The 1,394-nt window shown below is 32.4% G+C and overlaps 1 protein-coding gene across 6 annotated transcripts in view; it reads left to right on the forward strand.

The window, feature by feature from the left end:
- Ddx4 (DEAD-box helicase 4) overlaps nucleotides 1-1,110 on the forward strand; it is a 56,058-nt gene extending 54,948 nt beyond the window's left edge. For 3 of the 6 annotated variants that reach the window (XM_028784010.1, XM_028784016.1, XM_028784015.1), the window contains one exon: nucleotides 421-498. In XM_028784010.1, the coding sequence (XP_028639843.1) occupies nucleotides 421-498 (78 nt within the window). Of the gene's footprint in view, nucleotides 1-411 lie in introns of all 6 variants that reach the window. The other 3 variants (XM_028783999.1, XM_028784013.1, XM_028784001.1) reach the window with 2 other exon arrangements.
- Nucleotides 1,111-1,394: the final 284 nt, after the last annotated feature.

Here is a 1,394-nt window from a genome sequence, read left to right on the forward strand (position 1 = left end):
TTCTTCTTCTTCTTCTTCTTCTTCTTCTTCTTCTTCTTCTTCTTCTTCTTCTTCTTCTTCTTCTTCTTCTTCTTCAGTAAATTGTGGTATAGAAGAGTGTTCTAATTAAACATTTATGCCAATTTGAAGTGTAATAAATTTTTTTCTGCTCTCTAAAAGCTAGTAGCTTGAAAAATTATTTTCTTGAGTCATTTTGTACAATTTAGATTTCACAAGATTATATGGGCCTTTCTTTGGAGTGAATCATTTTATAAGAAAAGTCATTAGATGCTTAGGATAATCGAGGTAGAAAATGTGAGTCTCTGCTGTCAGTCTGGACCATGTAACATTAGGGCTGTCATAACGTGTTTCTTTTATTTTTCTTTTCTTTCTTTCTTTCTTTTTCTTTTCTTTTTTTTTCTTTTTTTAAAGAATTACCAGGGCAAGAACACGTTGAATACAGCGGGGATTTCTTCTTCACAAGCTCCCAATCCAGTTGATGACGAGTCATGGGATTAAAGCAAACAAACATACTTCAAGTCTGATAGTTTTGATGCAGAGAAGAAAAACAGTTTTTATTTTTAAAATTTTAACAGGAGTGTGAAACCTGATATTCTTATATCTCCTGTTCTTCTGTTCTTACTCCCAACCCTTAAAAAAACAACCAGCTTCATTGATTAGTTATGTGAAATGCTGAAGTTACAACATTGCAGTTACTGATACAGATGGTGTTAACTGGAAATATTAAAGCATTCTATATGTTTTGCTTATTTCTAGTATATCCTTCAGAAAGTTAAGACATGTTTCATGTCCAAGTGCTAAGTCTTAGTATAGTGTTTATGATCCTATAAAACAAGCAATAGGATGTGATGTACTTTTGTTTAATTACTGGGTCTAATTTCTACTTGATCCTTTAAAAGAATAGTGTATCAGTACAATGTAATACCATGATTTTCATGAAACAGTGGAGACTGAAGCCTTTCAGAGTTATTTGATTTGTAAATCATCAGACATGTAATGAAAATGGTTCAGTTTGCAATGTGAGCTCTGTACTTGGTGGTATGACAAATGTTTGCTTTTATAATATACAGATTTTCCTTCAAATAAAAGATGAAACATATTTCCCCCTAAGTTTTTCAACAGCATTTTTGACTTTTCTTGTGGCATATTACAGTTCGTCGCTTTCATATTTGGATATTTTGACTTGTGAAATCAGTGCGGTGAGCAAGAAGTTTTAGACAAATATTAATGTGTCAATTCAAACAAATACCAAGATGTTGTCATGAAAATTAGTCTTAGAATCTAACCTGTTAACAACAAACACAGTGTTTCAGTTTCCGCATAACTTTTTATTCATGTTTGCAGTTGATAAGAATGCTGCTGTTCTCACTCATCATAGGCTCGCCTACTCTGTG

Source organism: Grammomys surdaster, unplaced genomic scaffold (assembly GCF_004785775.1).
Source record: "Grammomys surdaster isolate TR1022 unplaced genomic scaffold, NIH_TR_1.0 99, whole genome shotgun sequence".
NCBI lineage: Eukaryota > Metazoa > Chordata > Mammalia > Rodentia > Muridae > Grammomys > Grammomys surdaster.